At 49.3% G+C, this 23,224-nt stretch overlaps 1 protein-coding gene across 5 annotated transcripts in view; it reads left to right on the top strand.

Annotated features, from left to right (window-relative positions):
• The window catches only part of mctp1a (multiple C2 domains, transmembrane 1a), a 1,185,582-nt gene that overhangs the window by 976,072 nt on the left and 186,286 nt on the right, over positions 1-23,224 (top strand). For all 5 annotated transcript variants that reach the window (XM_072516301.1, XM_072516303.1, XM_072516302.1 and 2 more), the window contains one exon: positions 15,241-15,300. In XM_072516301.1, coding sequence (XP_072372402.1) covers positions 15,241-15,300 — 60 coding nt within the window. The remainder of the gene's footprint in view (positions 1-15,240; positions 15,301-23,224) is intronic.

Raw genomic sequence — 23,224 nt, 5'->3', positions numbered from 1 at the left:
TGTTTATAGAGGGGAGCTTTCCAAGTATGAGGGCACTGGAGGAGAAGTTTGGGTTGGCGAGGGGAAACAAATTCAGGTATCTGCAGGTGTGGGACTTCCTACGTAAACAGGTGTCATCCTTCCCGCTCCTACTGCTAAGGGGGATTCAGGACAGGGTAGTTTCCAGAGGGTGGGTAGGAGAAGGGAGCGTCTCTGACATTTACAAGGAACTTATGGGGTCAGAGGAGACGCAGACCGAGGAGCTGAAGTGCAAGTGGGAGGAGGAGCTGGGAGGAGAGATAGAGGATGGTCTATGGGTGGATGCGTTGAGTAGAGTCAACGCGTCCGCAACATATGCCAGGCTCATCCTGATACAATTCAAGGTCATTCATCGGGCTCACATGACAGTGGCCCGGATGAGCAGATTCTTTGGGATGGAAGACAGGTGTGCAAAATGTGCAGGAGGACCAGCGAACCATGTCCACATGTTCTGGGCATGTCCGAAGCTTAGGGGATTTTGGCAGGGGTTTGTAGATGTCATGTCCACGGTGTTAAAAACAAGAGTGCTACTGAGTCCAGAGGTTTTCGGGGTGTCGGAAGACCCGGGAATCCAGGAGGAGAAAGAGACAGACGTTCTAGCCTTTGCTTCCCTGGTAGCCCGGAGACGGATACTATTAGCTTGGAGGGACCCAAAGCCCCTGAAGTCGGAGACCTGGCTATCGGACATGGCTAGCTTTCTCTGTTTGGAGAAAATCAAGTTCGCCTTGAGAGGGTCGCTGGTAGGGTTCAACCGGAAGTGGCAACCGTTCGTCGACTGCTTCGCGGAAAATTAATCATCAGCAGAAGGGGGGGGGGGTTAGTTTAGCTTAGAGTAGGGGGTTACTAAGGTGGGACCTGTAAGGAAGGGAGACGGTTTTTGCACTATGTTTATAGTTTCATGTACATTGTTTATTTTGTTGTTGAAACAATACCAAAAATACCTGAATAAAATGTTTATTTAAAAGAAAATTAGGTTTTATGATAACCAGATACTTTTTTCTAAAAGCTTGAGTAGAAAGGAAAATGAATAGGATTAAGCCTTGATATTGTTAGTTGAGAAGAGATTTTTGGTTGTATGTAAATAATCAGAATGAATTCATGCATTCATAAATGATTCTGGTTATTTTCAAGAAGTCATTTATAACCTTCCTGGCTCTCAGGACATGCCAGACCCTTGCCAATGCCCCCTGTCCACCATCCTCCGGCTGGTCCTACGGGTCCTCCCTGGCTCGTCCTCCAGCCCTTCCTAGTCCAACACCTCTCTGCCCTCCTTCTCGGAGGTGGTTGCATATGTCTCCTCCTACCCCACCTCTAGCATGTCGCCCTGCTGCTGTGCCAGGTTGATGAGGGCACACCAGACGACCACGAAGCAGACGACACTCCGGGCAGTGTACTCAGTTCACTACCAGAGCGGTTGAAGCATCGGATCTGCATTTTCAGCATTTCAATGCACTATTCAATGATAGCCCGGGTGGCCATATAGGCCTCGGTGTATCAGGTCTCCCCATCGGTCACCGGCCTCCGCATCGGCGTCAATAGTCAGGTCCTCAGTGGTCACCTTATCAATTGGTCACCCTGGGGTGTTCTTCAAAGATGCCAGCGATCTCCGACTACTCCAGATGTAGCTGTCGTGCAGACTCCCGGGGAAACATTCACAAGATGGATGTTCAGGGACTGGAACCCCTTCCTGTTGATGAAGGGTGCTCCCTGACACCCTGATGCATGCAAGGCATCATGCATGCCATCTATTAGCACCTAGACCTGGGGCAGCCTGGATTTGGCAGAGAATCCGCTGCCTGGGTATCCTCTTGGGCTTTGTCCATGTCAAAGTTTATATAGCTAGCTGCCCGGACAAACAGGGCATCCGTGACATCACAGATGTACTTGTTTGTAGGCTGTTGGTTCAGAGAAGCCATACAAGTCCCCACCCAAGCCCTGGAATGATCCTGAGATGTATAGGTTCAGGGCTGCGGTGACCTTGACAACCACTGGCAGCAGGTATATTCCTTCTTGACATGGTGCCTTGTCCAGCAACGTCTGTTTAAAAGGTGATCCCGACACAGGAATGAAAATTCAGCCCTTAGTTATAGTGTCATGAGTGGAATAAGTTTGGATAGGTTGTTAGTCTGTATCCTACGAGGTGCTGGAATCTGTTCTAGCCCTCTAGCATGTCGCCTGACAGCAGCGTGATGGACGACCGGGTCCTCAGGGCGTGGGGCAGACCCCTGTACATGGACTGCCTCCTCGGGCTTCTGCCGACGCTGCTGCCACTGTCTTCTCCAGTGTCTGACCACCTGACCTGCCACCAGCACCGCGAGAGCAACTTCTGCGGGATCCAAGATATCAACCACCTGATGTAATATCTGTCAGGAATTGGAGAGAGTAAGGAACAGTCAATCCACTACGGCTTCCAGACTAGGACCCTCTGGACCCCCATGGCTCCCTCTTCACATCCCCTGCCATCCTTCAGGGTGCCATCTAACACACCCTGCATACGCACCCCCGGCCGCTGCAGGAGCCCCCAGTCACCACACCCCAGCAACTGCACCCCAGACATTCACTGGTAACGATACCTAGACCGAGCACTGGTCCCCTCCCCGGTCCACATACCGGTGGCACGGGCAGTACGGTAGCACAATGGTTAGCACTGTTGCTTCACAGCTCCAGGGACCCGGGTTTGATTCCCAGCTTGGGTATCTGTCTGTGTGTTGTCTGCACGTTCCCCGTGTCTGCGTGGTTTCCTCCCACAGCCCAAAGATGTGCAGGATAGATGGATTGGCCTTGTTAAATTGCCCTTAGTGTCCAAAAATGGTTAGATGGGGTTACGGGGATAGGGTGGATATGTGGTTTAAGTAGGGGAGCTCTGTCCAAGAGCTGGTGCCAACTCAATGGGCCGAATGACCTCCTTCTGCACTGTAAATTCTATGGTCTATTCTATGGTCTATCCACCCTCTGGTTGAGGTATATCCCCAGTGCTGAGGTCCAGTTCTTCGATGTTTAGATATTGGCTTCTGCTTCTGTGGTGTTGAAGCCTCCGGTATTCAGGCAAGATGCCTAGGCCTTACGGTCTGGTTGGGATGCTAGGCAGTAACTCTCACCAGTGACATGGCAAGTCTACCCATGGGAATCCACTTGGGAGCTGTGAAGTGCTCACATTACTAACATTGCCAATTCCCTTTTAGCGATAGTCTTCAACTATGCGGCAGTAGGCTGCCACAGTCAGTGGGGTTATGGGTGGTCAGTGGGACAGGTAGGCAGTGGCAGGAGCTGCTCCATTATAGACGATCCAAGGGTGCCATGGCGGACCTGCGGGTGCTGGGACACCCACCCCCAGCCCAGAAGCAACCCCCAGCTGAGGCCATCCTAAGGTATACTAATCGGTGTCAGCATGATCGCTTGCTGGGGAGGTGGTGAGATCAAGGGAGGACGTCAGATAAGTGTTCGCTCCCATTAATGGTGTGGAGATTGGCTTTAATTGGTGATTATTGGTTTCTTGCCATGGGATCCTCATCTCGCCAACGGGAACAGGCCGGTTAGATCGCAAACCAATCGGCGCCCAGCACGGTTCCCGATTTTGGCTTTTCCCACAATCTAGCAGCTACGTCGCACTCGAGCAGTAGAGCGATGCAGCTCGGCCCCACAGATTGTAATATGGTTCTACTTGAAACCAGGACTTCAGAACAAAGCAAAGGATGGATCACAGAGTGAAGCTGTTGTTGCCATGACCCTGGAAAGTAAGAAATGACAGCAAATACATGTCTTGTTGTGTCATTTAATATCACAGTAAAGACTTCTGTATTTGCAGAGATTCAAGGGAAAGAGGTTCAGAAGGAGGAATTTGTAGAGCCAATTGATGAGTCCTATGGGGTATACTCAGTGTCCCAATTATAAGAAGAGATGGTGAGGGTTACAAGGGGCAGTGGGAGGCAGTAGTGTGCTGTGCAAGGGTGGGGGGTTCGATGGTGGCGGACAAAGTGGCGCTGAGGGTTGTTGGGGGAGATGTGGAAGGTGAGGTGGATTTTGTAGTCCGCAGGATGAGGGGAGGCATGTCAATTGTAATAGGGCGGGCCCTTCCGGAAGGTAGAGGACTTTGACATTCACCTGCACAGGATTGAGGATGCTGGGGGAGATTTGAAGGATAATGGCCCAATGGGCATGGGGGGGCACAGGCAATAATGGACATGGGGAGGTTAAATGTTGCACCTGGGGAGTCAGTGGTTATATGCGGAAGATGGGGGGCGTTGACAGAGGGGTAGAGGTATCAACCTGCACTCCCCCATGCCCATTTACCCTTACACTTCCCTGCCCATTGTAATCTGCACACCTCCCCATGCCCATTAGCACCTGCACTCCCCCCATGTCCATCATCGCCTGCAGCCCCCCCCCATGTCCATTATTGCCTGTGCCCCAAATCCATTATCGCCTGCAGCTCCCCATGTCTATTATCTCCTGTGCCCATATCCATTATCGCCTGCAGCCCCCATGTCCATTATCGCCTGCAGCCCCCTATGTCCATTATCGCCTGCGTTCCCCCCATGCCCATTATCATCTGCACACAGTCCCTATCTCCAGCACTGAAAGTCACAATAGCCTTGGGTGCTCCAAACTATGTGAGCCTCATGGTGGTGATCTCGAGATACAGCATGAGAGTTGGGCCATCGGGGGTGGGCGGAGATGCAGGTCAACTCAACTGTACAACTGAAGGGGAAACTCCAGCATGTGGTACTGATAATACTTGGGCCTTGGGACAGATGAGAGTGTGAAAGGCAAAAGCTCAGTGTGCTCGGGAAAATTCTTGCACATGGCTTGCAAGCACCCTGGCAAATACCTTTGCATCTCTGCACATGCTCAATTCTGGGGAATATAAACGCAGCCTGGGTGTCCCTTGAAGGATGTTGGGGACTGGCATTCACAGGCTTCAAGATACATAGCAAATAAACCACATCAGACCTCATTAAAGGGCAAGTGGACTATATTTACTAATGGCCATAAGATTAAAAATCATAATGCACCCATGAAACTACCTGTGAATTCAAAACTTCTTAATCATTCGTTCCCTACCACGTCTTCTCGGTGCTCCCCCGATATTCACAGCAGGGGTGGAGACAGCCTGCTGACCAGGCCTGATGTCTTGGATGACTTTAGTGGATGTTCTCAGGAGACCTGAGACCTGCAGGGCCCTGGCTTACTTTGGCTGCCCTGCTGTGGGTCAGCTTTTCCCTCTGCGGTCACAGAGGCTGCTGAAGAGGTTACAAGCAACAGGGATTCGAATGACTGGATACCCTTAGAAATTCTTGAGTGGAATTCCCAGGTGTTCCAATTCCTGTTCCCCCTGGGGGCCTGAAGGCCATTGTCTGGCTCATTAAGGGGTAGGCGCACCTGGAGGGAGGTCAAGGTGCTTCATCCCCCTCTTGTGTAGCCACTGCAAAATTCACCCATGGCTACAGCAATGGAGTACAGCTCTGCACGCATCCCCAAAAAAATCTGCTGGACAAGGTTCTTCATGGCATCTGCCACCCTCTATATGCACAAGTTGGAACCACTTCATCATAGAGCAGGGCGGTGGGCTATTCTAAATCACATGCACCCTGTTGAGAGCATCCTCCATCTCTGCCTAATGTTCCCCCACCCTTTGCACCATCTTGTGACTGACCAAATCCAGATGTTGTTATCAGATTCAAACCTCACAGATCCTGTTCCTCAGCAGTCCTCCGAGTACTGGTGAACTTGGCTGACTCTGCCTCCTGCTGCAGACACATGTGCATGCAGTGACCACCAAAATGTGAGATCCTTATTAAACTGGATCTAATACTTACTGAGGTATGTGTTCTGCACTGGTCACCAACACTTGAAATAGTGCAACACTATTTTATTGAATCATTAACTGTTTAACATACTCGGACTGTGGGTTAAGACGATACTAGCTTTAACTAAAGACCTTTGCCTTGTCCTAACCAGTCGATGCACTCAGCACATGGTGAATGTCTGTGTTGCAGGCTGTGAGCTCTGTCCTCCGAGCTAACTGCAGCTCGAATGAGCGGGAACTCTGATGCCCCCTGTCTTTATAGTGCCTGTGCTCTAACTGGTGATTGGCTGCGGTGTTGTGTGTGTTGATTGGTCCCACTGTGTATCCATCAGTGTGTGTCTGCACCATGATATACTGGTGTATATTATGACACCCGGTACCTTTTAAACATGGCGCCATTGTGACAGTGGGGCTCGAGCCACTCAGCCCACCTGACCGTGTGAAGCGTCCCAACTGCACGGCAAATTCGGCACAAATTCTTACTGATCTCCTTGGCAGATAAGGCTCCCTGTTCCTGCATCCATCATGGGACTTTAGTCCTGGAATGAAAAATGCAACCCCTAGTTGTGATCTTTGGTTTTAATTTTGAATATGGTATCATGAAAATATTAAGAGTCAGTTGACTATTTCAGTACGTAGAAGGTTAGTTTTAGGGTAATTAGGTAATTAACAGTGATGTAAGATATCAAAATTATAAGAGAATGGAGTCACTGTGATGTGTGCAATGCTTTTGTGTTTGTGTCAAGTTGCACCAACTAAGGTTTTCGATCATGGACAAATATTCCAGCCATGGTATTATTCAGATACTTGTGATTGGGAACTAGTCAGGAACATTTTAAAAAATCTTCCGCAGGATTTGTACATTCAGGGATTGGAGACAACAAATGTGATTGGTACCTTTAAATAAACAACACTAAACAGTGACTAAGATTTGAAGATGAATCATGATTGATTTGTTACACTCATTGCAATTTAATGAATTTAAGACAGTAATGAATCCAATATTTCTGTTGTTCCCCAGTCTATAAGCTATCAGCACATCAGTAGGAAAGCCCAACCAACATTCCATCATTACCTCATTTCATTGACTGGCTTAAGGTGTAAATAGTTACACAGTGGTATAGGATTTTTCAGGACATTCCCAGTGTAGGTTTTACATCATATGCAAATATGCGCAGATTGAAAGTATTGAACAATTCAAAGCTGCAAAAGTGCACATTTTGCTTCGTAAGCAAAGGATTAGCCTTGCTTTGGATTGTGAAAAAGGTTTACAAATTGTAGCGTAAATCCAGAAAATGGATTCATTCCATTTTAATAAACCATGTTCCACCACCTGCTGCGAATGTTTCTTTTTGTGCAATTAAATTGGTGTTACTGATATTACTTTAAGTCAGTTAAACAGCTGATGATATTTTATTGGAAGCTTATGTTTTACAGAGATGTGTATAATTTTGACTAATGATGACACAATGTGCAATTTAAGTGCTGCTGTAACAAAAACGAAACAATGGACATTGGCAGCTTTCTTCCCTGTGTTCAATAGATTGACAAACAATCCTGAACTATCATCTGTAAATGTACAGACAGAAATATGTTGGACCCTGTAGCATCATCGATCACACACGAGGCGAGACGTAAAGAACTTCAATCGAGGCTTTATTGAACAGACTTGTTCAGACTCGTTCTCCAGCAGCTCAGTCACAGAATGCAGCTGCGGGGATTAACCCAGGTTCTTATACCCCGCCTATCTGGGTGGAGCCCAGTAGGCGGCGGATCCAATCGGGATCAAGCATCTGTCCTCCAATGGCTCCTCGGCATTCATGGTGTACCGTATTACCCTTAATATTTACCACCACAGACCCAAAGTAGGTGCGTGGATTATGATGCCATGAATAGGAGTGAAAAGCAACATTCAAAATATATTGCACCATTTATTTCCTAGAAATGGGGGTCACAACAAATGCCTGGATGTCCCTGGTGTTCAGCGTAGCAAAGGGATTTGGATTGAACATTTAGAATTTTAATAGACAGATGATTCCTTTCAGGAAGCTAGCCTCTCGAAAAAGTTGCAGTATTTTGCTGTTTTTATCTGTAATTCCCTATTTCCCTGCGCTCACGTCTCCTGCAACAGGATGTCACAACAAATCACCTATTAGTGCCTACCAGGAACATGCATTGCACCTGACTCAGAGACTGCGACAGTCTGGGGCACAACCACAGTAGAGTGCATGATCTTCCTGCCCCAGATGCAGCCTCAGAAGCCACTTATCAGTAAATGTGAAATCTGTTCCCAACTCAGCTGAAGAGATGCATCAACATCATGGATGTTGACCCCCATGGGAAAAACAAGGATCAGGGATATCTTTCATCAGTGAATGATTTTCTGTTCAGTCCTCTCAGTTTTTCGGGGGTTTAATCTTCTATTTTAAATTTGTTTCCAATTTTCCCTCTTTTTGTCAGAGTTTTCCTTTTTTTGCTGAATGACCTGAGAGCACTGAGACTAGAGACAGGCATTGTATTGCAAGGCCTCTCCCATTGCCACTCCTGAATTAAGTATCATGGCCTACCTGCAGCAGAACAGATTAACAGAAGTCAGTAGAAGTGAAGACGTTGATGGAATTATTTAGTAGTGACGGCTACTCAGTTAGATGGTTGCAGTTCAGGAACCTTAGCTGCAGTTTCCTCCAATTTGTAGATACAGTTGGGTTAGTGAATAGATTATCTTACTTGTTTTGGTGCGTTCCAATGAGAGAATGCAACGTTACATGGCCCAGCTCACACACAACAAACAAAATACATATGTCCGTAATCATTTTAGATTTGGATTCATTGATATATTTTAGTTGCAACAAATGTCAAATTTGTTGGGTGCGATTTTCCCACCAAGTTGCACCTGGCGCTGATCCAGGCGCGCCCAGGTGAATTGCAGGAGAGGCCCAAATTGAGACTTGCGCGGGTACAAACCATTTTGCACTTCATCTAGCCTGCTCCTGATGGCGAGATCGGATCTCGTCCAAAAATGTGAGAAGGTCATTAAGCCTAATTTGCATTCGGGGGTTGGGATTGTTCATGGGGCTGGAGGGGTCGATGTCAGGGGTCACCCTGGGCTGGATGATTGAGGGGTTTTGTGTCTGTGAGGCCTTCAAGCCATCTTTAAATATTGTGGAGACCCATAACAGGAGCAACCACAGCTGCAGCCTGTCAGTCCTACCAAACCTTCCAGGACAGATGTCTGCTGGGGCTTTCTCATGAAAGTCAATGTCATTCCCTTTGTGTGAGAGCAGCCTCTAGCTTCACAGTTGAAAGCTATTCCAAATGAGGAATTAGCCTTGTTAGTTGTGAGAGAGCCTCACACTCCTGAATTCTTAAGCGTCTCCTTGAAGGAAGAGGTGTCATGACTGAGAGGATGATTAGTGGACTGGATGTCCTGAAACTTTGGTGCCTGAACAGCGTGCCTGTACTGTAGGAGCATCAGCACCATAGAGGCAGCTGCCTACAATCAAACACTGAAGAGGAGGGCTTCTCCACTGTGGACCTTCTTGTGGCCAAAGTGTAAGTGTCTGGATGAATGGAGGGCAGCTGAGCACAGCCCCCCTAATGTTGCTGGCAGAGGTCTGGGGTCTAGGGGCTCCTAATAGGGGTGAGGATGTAGAGCGAGGTTTGTCAGCACAACTGGCTCGCTGAATGGCACTCTGAGAGAACGCGGGACATTCATGCTAAGGGCGGGGAGGCTTGGAGGATTTGAGGGTCCCGGGTTGGAAGCCCTAACTGATTGTCAGTCTCTCTCCTTCTCCAATTTGTTCCAGATACAAATATGTTTGCTGGTATGGGTCCCGCGGAGGCTACCGTCACTGTGCTTGCAACAACCGAGGGGGACAGACACCGAAGACAGCAGCAAGGGCAATGCAGGGGGCCGTCGCACATATTCTAGAGCCCCGGCCACCCATCAGGCGGAGGAGGGGCCTGAAGGGGAGGCCAGCAATGTGCCAAGTGTACAGGAGTCATTGGTCCTCCCATGAGCTGACGGACAGCATATGACGCAGAAGAGTGCATCTCAGCAGTGACATGGCAGCCTGCGGAGGAGGAGGACACTGCTCCCAGTGGCCGTGAAGGTCACTGCAGCACTAAACCTTTTTGCCAGCGGGTCATTCCAGAGCTTGAGCGGGGACTTGTGTGACATATCACAACCTTCAGCTGTTGGTGACGGATTCTCTGTATGCCTGGACATCAGACGATATCACCTTTGACCTGTACCAGGCCCGCCAAGGTATCCAGCATGCAGGTTTCGGCGCCATCGCCAGGATGCCCAAGGTCCAGGGGGCCATCAATAGCACGCATGTCACCCTAAGAGCACCGGGCATCGTAGAGTGCTCTGTATTAACAGGAAGGAGTTTCACTCCCTGAATGTTCAGATTGTGTACGACCGCTGCCTCAGGATCATGCACACATGTGCCTGATGCCCTGGGAGTGTGTATAATAGTTAAATCCTGGGGACCAGGAAGAGCTGGAGGACAAGTCTGAGGGGTAGTCAGAGGATGGAGGACAAGCGGCAACCGTGGTCCGGCATGCCACGAGGACTCGGGAGGCCCTCATCGTCTCCAGATTCTCCTAGAACGAGGCTGTGACCATCAGCTCAACATCCTGCCTCCCGCTCCCCCCCAAATCATTCTACCCCCCCACGACCTGGTACCAGTAGCAGGGGGAACAAGAGGTTGGGGTGCTGCCAGGCCCATTGTGAAGACTAAAGTGACAGAGGCTTCACATGTATCAGGTGTGACATGTTTTAATGGTAAACATTCTAATGTGACAGAGTTCCATTCCCCCTGCTGCGGACAGTGATTTAACCAGTGCCCACTCAGATGCTCCTCGCTCTTCTTGATCCTCCATGGTCTACTGTTACGTCTAGGTGTGTCCCCAGGATGTACATCAGAGGAGGAAGCAGCCTGCAGCCCTTGGTGGACGTCCTCTGGAGGGATGGAGCCAGAGAGCCTCGGCCAACTTAACGGAGTCACAGGTGTTGCTGTGCCACCCTGTTCTGCCCACTGACCTTGAGATGTGCCGGTGTCGGGAGGGGGATTCAGAAGAACTGGAGACCACTTTAATCTCCGTGATGGAAGACTGCGGGTTGGCCTCCAGCGCTTCTTCCTCTATTAGTGTATCCATGAGCCCTAGGTGACTCCATGGGATGGTGGGGAAGCTGGAGTGGATTCCAGAAGCCTGTGATCACCTCACACTGCCTATCCTGGAGGCCCCCCATTGTCTGCCCCATGGTGTCGACACCTTCGGCAATGGTCCTCAGTGACTCGGCTGTGCTCGGAGTGCCTCGGCAATGTCCACCTGTGTCTGGGACAGGCCCCTCATCAATTGGGACATGGTATTAAAGCCCTGAGCCATGGTCATCACAAACGGAGCCATGCCTTGGACTCCACCACTCAAGACGTGGACGTCCTGCTCCAGGTTTTGCACTACGGTCACCAACTAGCAGTGTTAGCCTGGGTGCCACGCATTACTGGCACTGTCTCCTGTCACTGAAGGCACTGGAATATCGCTGACACCCTCTCCTGAATCTCATGGCTGTGTCCTGTCATCTGCAGCAGCTTTTCTCCAGAGTCTCGGCATCATCTGGATGAAGGGACAATGGATCCTCACCTCTCTGGCTTAGGCCCACCCGCTGTTGGCCACTGCTCTCTCTTTGAGCAGCCCCACGATCTTCGGGGCCCATTCCTCATAGAAGTTGAGGACTCGGATCTCAGGGACTCCTCCCCCCCCCCGCCTTCGCCCTTTCCCTGTTATTATGAGCTATTTTCTTCTGCGGGGGACAAAGAGAGGACCTTGTGTGCCGCACGCTTGATGGGCCAGGGGTCTATATCAGGTGGGGTTGTGCTGGTGGGTGCCACGGGATACTGAGTTACAAGCATGAAGATCAGGGCCGGGATTCTCCGAGCTTGCGCCGGGTCGGAGAATCGCCGGGGGGGGAATCCCGCCACTCCACTCCGACGTGACCGGAGAATCAGCGCCAATCGCTCCGCTGCGGTCGCCGTGACGCCGGTCGGGGGCCATTGAAAACAGCCCCGCGCCGATTCTGCGGGCTGGACGGGCCGAGTTCCGCCGAGTCTCGCCGACGTCATTTGCGTATGGTCCTCTCCGGCAGGATCTCGGCGTTCTGGCTGTGGGGGCCGTCCTGGTGGGGAGGCGGGTGACTCTGGGGGGGAGCCTCTACGGTGGCCAGGCCTGCGATCGGGAACAACCGATCGGTGGCGCGCTAATTCCGGGGGGGGCCTATGTTCCTCCACGCCGGGCCCCTGTAGGGCTCCATGCCATATCGCCCAGGGGCCGCGCAGAGACGGCCGTGGCGCGCATGCAAGGACCCGCGCCAGCCGTGGCGCGCACATGCGCGGACTCGCGCCGACCGTGTAGGGCTGGCTTTTGGTGCCAGAGCAGCGCATAGCACTCCGGCGCCGTTCTAGCCCCCGAGGAAGGAGTGAATGACGCCAGCATCGCTTGTGCCGGTTTTGACGCCGGCGTCAGCACTTGGCAGGGATTTCGGAGAATCCCGGCCCACATGTTGGGAGGGTGCAAGGTAGCAGCCAAATGATTGGGGGAGAGGGGGGGGGGGAAATCACAGAGTCACAGGTAGTTGCAATTGTATTTTAAGATACACTCCCTTAAAGGTACATGTCTTCATTTCACAATTTTTTCCCCAGCTGCCAGTTTCAGAGAAGACTTGGTGATAATATTTTTCCCTTTCTCTCGCTTGAGTCATCTCTTCTTCGATTGCAAGTAGTATAGGACAATAAGCAGGCCGTTCAGCCCAACTAATCAACGTCAGTGTTAATGTTCCACACCACTCTTCCCCCTCCAAAAGTCTTTATCTAATCCCATCAGCCTATCTTTCTAAACCTTTACTCATGTATTTCTCCAGCTTCCCCTTAAACAAATCTATGCAGTTCGCTTTAACTACTCTTTGTGGTAGCAAATTCCATATTCTAACCACATTGTGGGTGTACCACAACACAGACTGTGGCGATTTAAGAAGGTAGCCCACCAAGGACAAGTAGGGATGTGTGATAAATGCTGGCCTTGTCGGAAATGCAAACATCCTTTGTTCGGATAAAAATATGTAATCACTTGCTGGGTAATTTGTAATTTTGTTTTACCCTCCCTAATGTGATTCCATGGCTCCCACCTATCTGCCAGTGTTTTTATCTTGATGCAGGAAATTGTGATGCAGAGCCCTGCCTCAATACTAGCACTTTGCTGGCATTTGTATTATATATTTTGTATACAGTTTTTCTCTAAGTTTCTACATTGTCATTATAGGAAGACATTGGGAACTTTGGTCCAGAAATAGGGACCAAGATGTGGCATGAAATTTAGGGGTTATCATAGAATTTACAGTGCAGAAGGAGGCCATTTGGCCCATCGAGTCCGCACCAGCTCCTGGAAAGAGCACCCTACCCAAGGTCAACACCTCCACCCTATCCCCATAACCCAGTAACCCCACCCAACACTAAGGGCAATTTTGGTCACTAAGGGCAATTTATCATGGCCAATCCACCTAACCTGCACATCTTTGGACTGTGGGAGGAAACCGGAGCACCCGGAGGAAACCCACGCACACACGGGGAGGATGTGCAGACTCCGCACAGACAGTGACCCAAGCCGGAATCGAACCTGGAACCCTGGAGCTGTGAAGCAATTGTGCTATCCACAATGCTACCGGGTTAACAAGACTGCAAGCAGCAGAGCTAGAAGGATATACCCATAGCCTGAGTTATCTTGTTCCATTCAAACTTAACCTTGTTAGTGGGAATACACAGGATGTCCCAGTTCAGCCAGGATGATCCACTCAAGATCCATTGTCGTTCGGGACAACCTTGTTTGACCAACCGTCAGCCCATCACAGAGTCAGGTGACTTATTGGTCCATCAATGGAAGGTTAGTTGCATATAAATGGCATAACTCTGTTCCTTTGTATAAACTGGAGTGGAGGGTCTGCCACGATAAGTGATTCAAGTCTGGCCACCTCGGGGGAAACCGATGTTTAAGGGCGATGGAGCTTAGAGAGACAGAGAGAGAGAGAAAGAAATGCCATTTTGAACAGTTATGGTAGAAGGCTGTGGAAGTCACCCAGGGAGGTCATGAAGGAAGCTGCTCCAGAATGCAGACTTTCAAAAGGGATTCTAAAGGAACTTGACTTACCACAGAGAATTGCGTCGATGTAAGTGGAAGGAGAGCTGTATGTTTATTGGACATGTGATTTAATGGAAACTAATATGTTAAGGATAAGAAACTGCATGTAATTTGTTTGTGTTAGAATTTAAGTGAAAGTTTAAATATTATTTTCTTTTCTTTTGTTTATAAAGTTTGTTTATAAAATAACCAAGCCCAAATTTTTATATTATCACCCTGGAGCGAATCAATCTTTCTGCATCGCATTAAAACTTAAAAATGTCATGCATCTGGTTCAGTATATTAGCCATTGTTGAGAACTGATCAGGCATCTTGGCCGATTTAACTGTAACTAATGTTTTATTGCATATTAATTACCGATTCTGACCCCAATCATATCTATATTTGAAGGCACAGTATCTTTGCTTGTTGTATATTTATGTTGATTCTGTCACTGTGGATCATAGTTTGTACCAGCCTTGATGCTGCCTGACCATGAGTTAGATGAATTCACTGTATCTCTACACCTATGACTCTGCATTCAGAAATATATTTTGTGCAGCAGTGTTCTCCCAGTTGTGGCTGACTTCATTCCCATACATTTAGCAGAGTTGTCAGTCTTGGTTCAGTTGGAGCAGCATTACCATTGTCTCAGAAAATGGTGAGTTCAGTTTCCATTCCAGATACATGAGCATATAGGCCAGGCATTTCCACATCCCTGCTTCCAATTAAATGCAGCAGAAATTGTCTTATGTGTATAAACAAGGTTCCTGCCACCCTTCAAGTGAAGTTACAGGAGTAGAATGAGAGCAGCTTGAAGGAAATTATCAGCCTAACACAGAGTGGCACTTCAGTTCAGTAGTAAGAGTGCTGCAGTTTGAAGTCACTGTCTTTCAGATCCAATGTTAAACTGAGATCCCATCTGGCCTCTGAGGTGGATGTCAAAGATCTCTCGGCACTTATCAAAAGAGAGCAGGGGGTTTCTGGTGTCCTGGTCACAATTTATCCCTTAACCATATTCACTACAACAGATTATCTGGTTATTTATTGCCTTGTCATTTGGAGAAACTTGCTGTATCCAAATTGGCTTCTAAGTTTCCCTACATTATATCAAGGTCCCTGAAGAGAAGTTTGAATTTATATCTATTTTTAAAGCATAACCTGAATTCAATTCCAGTAACTTAACTTGGTATTTCCCTTTCATTGCTGATGATCGTTGCACTTTTTCTATTTCTTCTCAACAGCAAGAGTTAGAAGAGAGTTTATTAGCGTACGAGGAGGATGAAGAGGACAACGCTGACAAGGTAATTATCTTTGGAACACTTCTGCTTTCCCTCAGGTACTGAAGATTGTTGTTTTTACCCCTAATGGAGTCCTACAGACTGGAAAGTTGAGGAGTTTGAGTACAGATAATTGGACAGAGCTGTTTATCATTCTAGCAATAGTTAGTGTGCACAATGTGAAGGGGAAAAGTGAGCAATAAATCCTTTTCTCTGGCCCATGACTGGGTCAAAAATATTTATCATGTATGTGAATGTTGGTGTTTGCTTGTGTGTGCATGCACATTAGGATGTAAGACTAATGCAGCATGTCTTTGAAAGATAAAAACAGTGATTAACTTTGAAGGTCAAAATTGAGTATTAAAAATGGTGCTGCAACTTCTGGTTGGCAAGAATATAAAGTAAATCACAGTGAATCTTAGAAATTGAAGTAAGTTCAAAGCTTTCAAAAATGAAAAGCAGTCAGCAGCCATATGGATGAAGTGCTGAATATAAGGCTTTTGAAATTGGGGATCATTGAAATTTCTATTCCAGTCCCAACATTGTTTTCCTTTTCACGTGTGATTCTTGATATTTATGTTAATTTATGTGAAATCCATTTCATTGTAGATTTTGACACAGATTTTATTGCATATAGAAGGTCAAAACTCGTTAATCATAATAATGGCATATAATAGGAAATATATAATTGAAGAATATGCTATGTCTATGACGAAATAAGGTGAGCTTTATTAAATCTGAGTCCAGAAACATATACAGCACTCTTATTCTCAGTATGATATTACTAAATTACAGCATCCAATAATGGAAGTGACAAAAATATATGTAGAATTATGGATAAATGGTGTTGAGGTTGCAGTCACATTTGGAACCATCGCTTTGTAATCCTCCAATTTGAAGCTTCAATAGCTTTGCAAGTCATTCAAGAACCTGAGATGTTTTTTTTCTCCTGGCACTTACTGTTAACATTAATATTTTTACTCTTACATATATCTTTAATTTTTATATAATGTACTTATCTATACAATTCAGTGTGATTCTAAAATGTCCCCCTTTTGCTGGTAAGAATGTGTATTCAGAAATGTGTTTGCCATTGTGTTCCTGAGAAATGCAAAGAATGTTTTGGAAGTGTATGTTACAGATACTCCTCTAATTTTTTGGTAGGTCAATAACATGTTCCAACAATATGAGTGATTTGTAATATCTGATGAGAAAGTAATTCACAGTGCAAGAATGAATAAATGTACTGCCGCCTTTTATGCATGAGTGCATAGGTTTACACACCAAAGCAAACAATGGAGAGAAATTGTTTCCCGTTGCATTCAATTACTGGATGAAAAGTAAGAGTTGGCGATGACCTAATAATAATAATCTTTATTAGTGTAGGCTTACATTAACACTGCAATGAAGTTGCTGTGACCTATTTACAGGTCTGGGGCTGCATTCTCCATTTTGGAGACTAAGTCCCCATGCTGGCACGAAAACGGTGGCGTTTTACGGCAGGAAAACTGGCACAAAACGGCCACCGATTCCCTGTTCTGGGGGGGAGGCTAGCAGCCAGACAGCGTAGAGCTCTCAGCTCTAGCTGCCGATATGGCCTGGAGAGTTGCCGGATTCGTAGCCGCGCATGCGCCATGCCTGCAGCAGCCGCGGCGTATGCCATGGCAGATGCCGCTCGCGGACCCGGCCCACAAAATAGTACCCCTCTTCGACTGGCTCGCGTGCCCCGGATTGCCCCACCACAGTGCCCCCATACGGCATGTACGCCGCTTTACAGGAGGTGGAGCATCGCGAAAGCGGCGCCTGCCCCGATATTGGTGCCATCAGGGATTCTCCGCCCCATCGCCAAATGCGATTTCGGCATCAGGGATCGGAGAATCCAACCTCTGATCTTCTAAGTCTAATTATCCACAATCTACTCTCATATGTTGCATCTGGCACCATATTCACAGCCAGTAATTCTCAAGTATCAGAGCACTCAGCTAAAAACATATTTGTTATGCCGTTCGAATGTACTGATCAGGGGACTAATGGCTGTTTTAGTACACTGTGCCAAAGTTGGCAAAAACTCTGCATGCTCTCCTCAGTTGTCCAGGGTTCACAGCTGCCTTCCTGGCAATCAATAATCTGAAGATTGTTTCCATTTTGTTACTGACATGAACATGGAGCCAGGAAGATCAGTACTGCAGCGTACGCAGCAGTAAATCAGCGAGCTCTTGCCCAACCATCACTTTCCAACCTGTCTTCCTCCCCCACCTCAGGAACTTTCTCACTTCAATATACAGTTTTATCCACAATACAGCCCACTCTACCTTCATATTCACAATATTCCATGAAGTACCTTTTTATCCTCAATATTGTGCAAACACTTTTTTATCCTCGATACTGCCAAGTGTACCTTTTTATTCACAATACTGCCCAATGTGTCTTTTTATTGACAATACTGCCCAATGTACCTTTTTATTCACAATACTGCCCAATGTGTCTTTTTATTGACAATACTGCCCAATGTACCTTTTTATTCACAATACTCCCAATATACAGTAGCCGGACCCGATCCTCCCCAGCACCTTCCACAGATATTCCCACTCCACCCAGTTGAACACCTTCTCCGCATCTACCGCCAGTACCACCTCCACCTCCTGTCCCTCCAGAAGCATCATAATCACATTAAATAGCCTCCTCACATTCACGAACCCTGTTTGGTTCTCGCCTATCACCCCAGGGACGTAGTCTTCAATTCGCAAAACCAGCACCTTCAGCATCAACTTGGGGCGGGATTCTCATAGCCCACGCCGGGCCAGAGAATCGTCGGGCGGAGCGTGAATCCGCCCCGACGCCGGTCCGCCGTTGGCGCCATTGGTGCCAGCGCGGTCGGCGTGGCGCTGGTCGGGGGCCACCCTGTGCGGCCCCCCAGCGATTCACCACCCGGGATGGGCAGAGCAGCCGCGAAAAGAATCCGAGTCACGCCACCGCCGTCCGCGTGTGGTCTTACCCGGTGGGACCTCGGCATGCATCCATCCGGGGGCGGCCTGGTGGGGGGGGGAGGGGGGTCTGCTGTGGTCTGGCCTGTAATCGGGGCCTACCGATCGGCGGGCCGGCCTCTTGGGCTGGGGGCCTCTTTTGCTCCACGCCGGCCCATGTAGCCCTACGCCATGTTGCGTCGGGGCCAGCGCGGAGAAGGGAGCCACTGTGCATGCGCGCAACTATGCCGGTCGTAGTGCGCATGCGTGCATTCGCGCCGGTCGCAGCGCGCATGTGCAGACCCGCAGCGCCCATTTGACATCAGCAGCTGGAGCAGCGTGCGTCGCTCCAGTGCCGTGCTGGCCTATTGAGGGGCTCGGAATCGCTGCTCTTGAGGGCCTGTTGACACCATCGTGAAACGCGACGGCGTTTACGACGGCATCAACACTTAGCCTCAGGATCAGAGAATCCCGCCCTTGATGTCTACATTCAATAGTGATACCGGGCTTATGACCCACACTGCTCTGGATCCTTATCCTTTTTCAATATCAGAGAGATGGATGCCTGGGATAGTGTAGGGTGGAGTTAAAGCTGCATTGTATGCCCTCACTAGCAGTGGCCACAGGTTCTCCCCAAACATTTTATAGAACTCCACCGGGAACGCATCGAGCCCGGGGCCTTCCCAGCCTGCATCGACCCTACACTCTCCATCACCTCCCTCAACCCGATTGGGACCCCCAATCAGTGGCAAACCTACATTTTTGGGGCCCAGAAACTTGAACTGTTATGGGGGCCCCTTCGCAACCGGCAACGAGGTCTGGGTAACCACTGTTACCTTCTTCAATGGGGTTGTTCCGCGACAGATCACCACAAATTTTTTTTAAATGTAACCACTACATCTCAGACTTTGATTAAAATTGCTGTCCTGGATTATCTCACATGTCAAAGTCACTGGTGCGAATAAAAATTTCTTATGCCTTATAGTTTTTGAGTTATGGGGGGATGAAAATTAGGGAAATGTTATATACATTCGTGATGTATCATAGAATGATGAAATAAAACATAGAAAAGACCACAGTCAATATAATCTTTTATTTTACACACCTATGAGAATACATACTACATGAAGCACATTTTACAAAATACTCTTTTTTCTGTTTTTCTAGCAACATATTCACGTACAGTTTTGTCATATGACAGCTTCCTTGCAATGTCATTTTCTAGAGACAATGTGCATAAAGAATTTTTTTTTTAATTTTAAAGATATGTTTATTAAGAATTTTTTAACAAAATTTTCAAACATACAAACAAACCCCCCCCCCCCGTAACACAAAAGAAAGAAAGCTCGCATAGCAAGACATGAACATAGCAAGTCAATATGATACAGAACTTTGTACATTGGATTCCTCCCGTACATATCAGTTTTCCGGATCATTCATGTATTTTCTTGCTCAAATGCCCCCCAGAGAAAAAAACCTTCCCCCTCCCTCCCTCCTCTCTCCACCCCCCCCCAAAAAAAGATATCCCCCCCTCCCCCCCCTCCCGGGTTGCTGCTGCTGCTGTCCGACCTTCATCTAACGCTCCGCGAGATAGTTTAGGAACGGTTGCCACCGCCTGTAGAACCGCTGCGCAGACCCTCTCAAGGCAAACTTTATCCTCTCCAACTTGATAAACCCTGCCATATCATTTATCCAGGCCTCCAGGCTGGGGGGCTTCGCCTCTTTCCACATTAACAAGATCCTTCGCCAGGCTACTAGGGACGCAAAGGCCAGAATGCCGGCCTCTTTCGCCTCCTGCACTCACGGCTCGTCCGCTATTCCAAATAGTGCTAGCCCCCAGCTTGGCTTGACCCGGACTTTCACCACCTTAGATACTGTTCTCGCAACTCCCCTCCAGAACTCCTCCAGTGCCGGGCATGACCAAAACATATGGGCATGGTTCGCCAGGCTTCCTGAGCACCTCCCACATCTGTCCTCCACCCCAAAGAACCGACTCAGCCTCGCCCCCATCATGTGCGCTCTGTGAACTACCTTAAACTGTATCAGGCTGAGCCTGGCACACGAGGAAGAGGAATTAACCCTACTTAGGACATCAGCCCACAGCCCCTCCTCAATCTCCTCCCCCAGCTCCTCTTCCCATTTACCCTTCAGCTCCTCTACCAAAGCCTCCCCCTCTTCTTTCATCTCCTGCTATATCGCCGACACCTTGCCCTCTCCGACCCATATGCCCAAAATCACCATGTCTTGAATCCCCTGTGCCGGGAGCAGCGGGAATTCCCTCACCTGCTGCCTCACAAACGCCTTTACTTGCATGTACCTGAAAGCATTTCCCGGGGGTAGCCCAAACTTCTCCTCCAGCGCCCCTAAGCTCGCAAACGTCCCATCAATGAACAGGTCCCCCATTCTTTTAATCCCTGCCCTATGCCAGCTCTGAAACCCCCCGTCCATCCTTCCCGGGATAAACCAATGGTTGTCTCTGATCGAGGACCACGCCGAGGCTCCCATCGCACCCCTGTGCCGTCTCCACTGCCCCCAGATCTTTATCGTTGCCACCACCACCGGGCTCGTGATGTACCTTGTCGGCGAGAGTGGCAGCGGTGTCGTCACCAGCGCCCCCAGGCTCGTTCCTTTGCAGGACGCCATCTCCAACCTCTTCCATGCCACCCCCTCTCCCTCCATCACCCACTTACGGAGCATCGCTATGTTGGCTGCCCAATATTAGCCACCCAGATTTGGCAACGCCAGCCCTCCTCTATCCCTACTTCGCTCCAGGAACCCCCTCCTTACCCTCGGGGTCTTACTCGCCCACACAAAGCCCATAATATTCCTGCCTACCCTCTTAAAAAAGGCCTTGGTGATCACAATTGGAAGGCATTGAAATACAAAAAGAAACCTCGGAAGGACCACCATTTTAATCGACTGTACCCTGCCCGCTAGCGAGAGTGGCAACATGTCCCACCGTTTAAAGTCCTCCTCCATCTGCTCCACCAGCCTTGTCAGGTTAAGTTTGTGCAGGGCCCCCCAGCTCCTAGCTACCTGGATCCCCAAGTATCGAAAGCTCCTATCCGCCCTCCTCAGCGGTAGGTCGTCTATCCCTCTTCCCTGATCCCCCGGATGCACCACAAAGAGCTCGCTCTTCCCTACATTGAGCTTATTGCCCGAGAAGTCCCCAAACTCCCTTAGGATCTGCATGACCTCCACCATCCCCTCCACTGGGTCCGCCACATACAGCAACAGGTCGTCTGCATACAGCGACACTCGGTGCTCCCCTCCCCCTCGGACCACCCCCCTCCATTTCCCAGACTCCCTTAATGCCATGGCCAAAGGTTCAATTACTAGTGCAAACAACAAGGGGACAGGGGGCACCCCTGCCTCGTCCCTCGATACAACCGAAAATAGTCCGACCTCCGCCGATTCGTAACCACACTCGCCACCGGGGCTCTATATAGCAGTTTAACCCAACTGATAAACCCCTCTCAAAACCCAAACCTCCGCAACACTTCCCAAAGATATTCCCACTCTACTCTGTCTCGGCCTTCTCCGCGTCCATAGCTGCCACTATCTCCGCCTCTCCCTCCACCGATGGCATCATTATCACATTTAGAAGCCTTCGCACATTGGTATTTAGCTGCCTACCCTTTACGAATCCCGTCTGGTCCTCGTGAATCACCCCGGGACACAATCCTCAATCCTCGTAGCCAACATTTTTGCCAGCAACTTAGCATCTACATTGAGGAGCGAGATCGGTTTATACGACCCGCATTGCAGTGGGTCCTTATCTCGCTTCAGGATCAAAGAGATCATCGCCTCCGACATTGTCGGGGGCAGGGTCCCCCCCTCCCTTGCTTCATTGAAGGTCCTTACCAGCAACGGGGCTAACAGGTCTACATACTTCCTATAGAACTCCACCGGGAACCCATCCGGCCCCGGGGCCTTCCCTGCCTGCATGCTCCCCAGTCCTTTAACCAGCTCCTCCACCCCAATTGGCGCCCCCAAACCAGCCACCTCCTGCTCCTCCACCCTCAGGGACCTCAGTTGGTCCAAGAATTGTCGCCTCCCCTCTTTTCCCCCTGGGGGCTGGGACCTATACAGCTCCTCGTAAAAGGCCTTGAATGCCTCATTCACTTTCACCGCACTCCGCACCGTAGTTCCCCTGCCATCCTTGACTCCTCCTATTTCCCTCGCTGCCATCCTCTTATGGAGCTGATGTGCCAGCATCCGACTCGCCTTCTCCCCATATTCATACATCGCCCCCTGTGCCTTCCTCCACTGTGCCTCTGCCTTCCCCGTGGTCAACAGGTCGAACTCCGTCTGGAGACTTCGTCTCTCCCTGAGTAGTCCCTCATCAGGAGCCTCTGCATATCTCCTGTCCACCCTTAAAATCTCCCCCACTAACCTCTCCCTTTCCCTGCCCTCTCTCTTCTCCCTACGAGCCCTGATGGAGATTAACTCTCCCCTGACCACCGCCTTCAGCGCCTCCCAAACCACTCCCACCTGCACCTCCCCGTTGTCGTTGGCCTCCAGATACCTTTCGATGCACCCCCGCACCCTCCCACACACTTCCTCGTCTGCCAGTAGTCCCACATCCAAACGCCACAACGGGCGTTGGTCCCTCTCCTCCCCCGCTCTAGCTCCACCCAGTACGGGGCGTGGTCTGAAATGGCTATGGCCGAATACTCTGTTCCCTCCACTTTCGGGATCTGTGCCCTGCCCAGAACAGAAAAATCTATCTGGGAGTAGGCCTTATGTACATGGGAGAAAAAAGAAAATTCTCTGGCCAAAGGCCTGGCAAATCTCCACGGATCTACTCCCCCCATCTGATCCATAAACCCCCTGAGCACCTTGGCCGCAGCCGGCCTCTTCCCCGTCCTAGATCTGGAACGATCTAATGCTGGGTCCAACACCGTGTTGAAATCCCCACCCATTATCAAGCTTCCTACCTCCAAGTCCGGAATACGCCCCAACATCCGTTTCATGAATCCAGC

This window comes from Scyliorhinus torazame, chromosome 9 (genome assembly GCF_047496885.1).
Source record: "Scyliorhinus torazame isolate Kashiwa2021f chromosome 9, sScyTor2.1, whole genome shotgun sequence".
Classification (NCBI taxonomy): Eukaryota; Metazoa; Chordata; class Chondrichthyes; order Carcharhiniformes; family Scyliorhinidae; genus Scyliorhinus; species Scyliorhinus torazame.
This window is presented reverse-complemented; position numbering and strand designations above follow the sequence as displayed.